The sequence below is a fragment of the Frankliniella occidentalis genome, unplaced genomic scaffold, assembly GCF_000697945.3.
Source record: "Frankliniella occidentalis isolate FOCC.00 unplaced genomic scaffold, Focc_3.1 Scaffold238, whole genome shotgun sequence".
Lineage (NCBI taxonomy): Eukaryota > Metazoa > Arthropoda > Insecta > Thysanoptera > Thripidae > Frankliniella > Frankliniella occidentalis.
Genome location: NW_026267364.1, coordinates 336378 through 339590, shown reverse-complemented (window position 1 = coordinate 339590; position 3213 = coordinate 336378). Strand labels below are relative to the sequence as shown.

General features: G+C 48.4%; 1 protein-coding gene across 1 annotated transcript in view; it reads left to right on the top strand.

Moving 5' to 3' along the window:
- Nucleotides 1-3213, top strand: part of LOC113211174 (uncharacterized) — a 42010-nt gene that overhangs the window by 18298 nt on the left and 20499 nt on the right. The window contains exon 6 of the mRNA XM_052273010.1: nucleotides 1172-1471. Coding sequence (XP_052128970.1) covers nucleotides 1172-1471 — 300 coding nt within the window. The remainder of the gene's footprint in view (nucleotides 1-1171; nucleotides 1472-3213) is intronic.

Below are 3213 nucleotides of genomic sequence, written 5' to 3'. Positions count from 1 at the left end.
GTAGAACATAATCAAATGATGTAACGGGCCTTCGGCCCGCAAAGCCCGTCGTCCTTAAAATTTGCTCCGTAGACACGAGAAAGGGATGTAACGGTGAAACACCGCGACTACAACCCACCCTTCTGCTTAGAAAACGTTTTTTGGGCTAGGGGAGGGAGTTTCTTACCTCTTTCTCGGTTCTGGGCCTTCTTTTACATTTAATTGTTCACTACAGCAATTTTTTACTTATTTTCGTCAAACAAGACCCTCTAGCGCCTAAACGGTTAGAGATAGAGCCAAACGGACGAAATTTTCGCCCAGAGAGCTCTACTTTTGCTAGTTACCCCTTAGGAGACCATCTAATATTTTCTAAAATTAATTTATTTTTGGGCCACTTTCGTGATAGAAACTCCCTGTAGCGCCTAAACGGTGAGAGATAGAGCAAAACGGACAAAATTTTCGCCCAACGGGCTCTACTTGGACGAGTTACCCTTAAGAGCTCATATAAAAAATATTTTTCTGACTTCTTTTACCTACCTCCTTTTCTTTGATACTCCCTTTCAGCCCCTTAGGGTTGGTTGCCAGGATTTGCCGTAGGCATTTCGTTTTCTAGGAGTGAACCTTAAGATACCCTGAAAATTTGAAGTCTCTAGCACATCTCCTTCTAGTGGAACAGACAGACAGACAGACAGACACACACACAGACACGAGGTCGTTTGCATAAGCCCGCTGGATAGCTTTTTCAAAGCAGAAGGGCGGGCTAAAAACATCATTTTGGGGACCTGTGGTTTTTGATTTTTTTAAATTCCAACTTTTGAGCTAGAATGCTCTTCTACGAACTTGATCTGCCTTTTTATGACACAAAACGACCCTGAAAATCCCAGGTCGCTAACTCAATTCGTTCTCGAGTTATCGTGCGCACAGGCAAACACACAGACACACACACAGACAGACGCGAAACTTTTTGATCGTTACTGGAGTAATAGGCTTCGCTATCGCTCAGCCAAAAATTGCAGTGCCCAGGACTAAAAAATTTTCTCAGTGTGGACAGACAGACAAACAGACAGACACACAAACAGAATGAAACTTTTCCGGTCAGTGGAGTAATGGGCTTCGCTAATCGCTCAGCCAATGATGATCAGCCAGCTTTGAAGTGCACTTTGAGGCACTAGTAGTAGCTCTGACTGTGCAGGGAAGCCGCCTGAGCGCGTTGCCCGGGCTCCTGCTCTCCGTCGTGTGTGTCGTCATGTCGGCGCCGCCGCACGTCTTCCTGCACGCGCTGGTGTGCTGCGTGGTGGCGGCCCTGATCGCCATGCACCGGGAGCTTGCACACCGCCTCGAGCAGGCAGACGACGCGCAGGCCATTCTGACTGTCGTGAAGCAGCACCAACGGCTGCACCAGCTCACCCATGGACTTTGTGACGGCATTGCTGACATCCTGATGCACTTCCTCTTCAGCTCCTTCTGCAATGCGATTGCGTGTACTCTGCAGGTACGCACCGCAAGCCAGGTTATAAAGGCGAGGGATGAGTCACTAACGCATGAGCACAGGGAGACTACGACAGGCAGAGTGAGTGCTGCGGACAGATGACAAGGAGAACACTCATGGGTGATTATGACACAAGCTGTATGTACGCCAGACCACGTCTCGCGTAACAGGCTTCGCGATATCCCTTGAAACACTGCTACGCTGCGACGCGCCTGGCGCACATGTAGCTCGGCATGCGGCGCTGACACCCGAGGCGAGTTAACACCGCCAGAAGTGCAGTATCGATACGATATCGTGACGATATCGCTCCCGTCGTTCTCGTCTCGCGTACACCTTTTGTGAGCTCACGAGCTGTTGCGTATCGAAGCAGCCTACGCTAGCGACAGGTATGCGACAGAAGGAAGGCGACCCGGCAGCCGGAGCCGGAAGTGTACTTGCTTTAACTGCACAGTTAGTTGAGGCTGAGAGCAAGAAAAGAGCGAAAAGTTTGCCGGCACTGTCAAAAGAAGAAAATATGGGCGGAAAACCCGTAAGTACTTTGGAACTACTTTGAATGGGCGAAAACCCCGGACTTTAGGCGTAGGATTTGTTTTGTTTGGAAATCAGCTGTTGAGTTTCCATAACAGGTTAAATGAGCTTCTTTCTGGAGAGGTTAAGGTGTACAATTTTCTGTATTGAGTTCTAAACCTCAATCCTACATTCATTTCTCAAGCCTTATTGGAGAAATTTCTGACACGAGGGTAGCAATGATGACAAGTATTATTTCTTTTGTTCACTTACTGACAAATTTGTGTAAAACTTAAATATTTTAAGACCTTCTGGTTCGATAACGCGGTCATTTTCGCCGTATTTTGTCGAAAAAAGACCTCTAGCGCCCAAACAGTGCAAGATAGGGTCAAACGGACGAAATTTTCGCCCAAAGGGCTCTACTTTCACGAGTTACCCCTGAGGAGACCTTAAAAAAAATTGATTTTCTACTTTTTGAACCAACCCCTATTTCTTTGTTACCCCCTTTCACCCCCTTACGGGTGGTTGCCAGGATTTGCACCAGGCGTTTCGTTGTCCAGGAGTGACCCCTAAGATACCCTGAAATTTGCAGACCTCTAGCTCATCTCCTTCCTCTTACACGGACGACGGACAGACAGACAGACACGAGAGCGGTTGCATAAGCCCGCTTTAATGCTTTTTTAAAAGCAGAAGGGCGGGCTAAAAACGGGTAAAGGTGCACATCTTTCTACCTTTCACATATTGGTCGGCGTGGTCAATTTATGAGCTTATTTATGGCGCCTGACGCCACACCACACAGGGTTGGACACATTTAGAGTCTACTTAGCAGTTTAAATTCTGATAATCGAATTTCAAGTCAGGGGAGGCAGTAAAATTCAAAACTCGACATCAAAACATCTAGGAGTAAATCCCCAAAGCCGTATGGGCTAGCCCCGGCACCGGGCTGACACCTGGCTGACCCTCTAGGAATGGCCCAGCGAAGGGCGGCGCGCGGCTCTGGGATGACCCGGGGTTGGTGGGGCACACCTCCCAACAAGTCTCCGTGGTCTAGTGGTCAGCGTGACGTGATCGCAAGCCAGAAGTCCGAGGTTCATCTCTCCATCCGGTAAGGTATTCCATAATTGTATCAAAGCTCACTTAAACTAGGTAGATGTACGCCAGACCACGTCTCGCGTAACAGGCTTCGCGATATCTCACGAAACACTGTTACGCTGCGACGCGCCTGGCATACATCTACC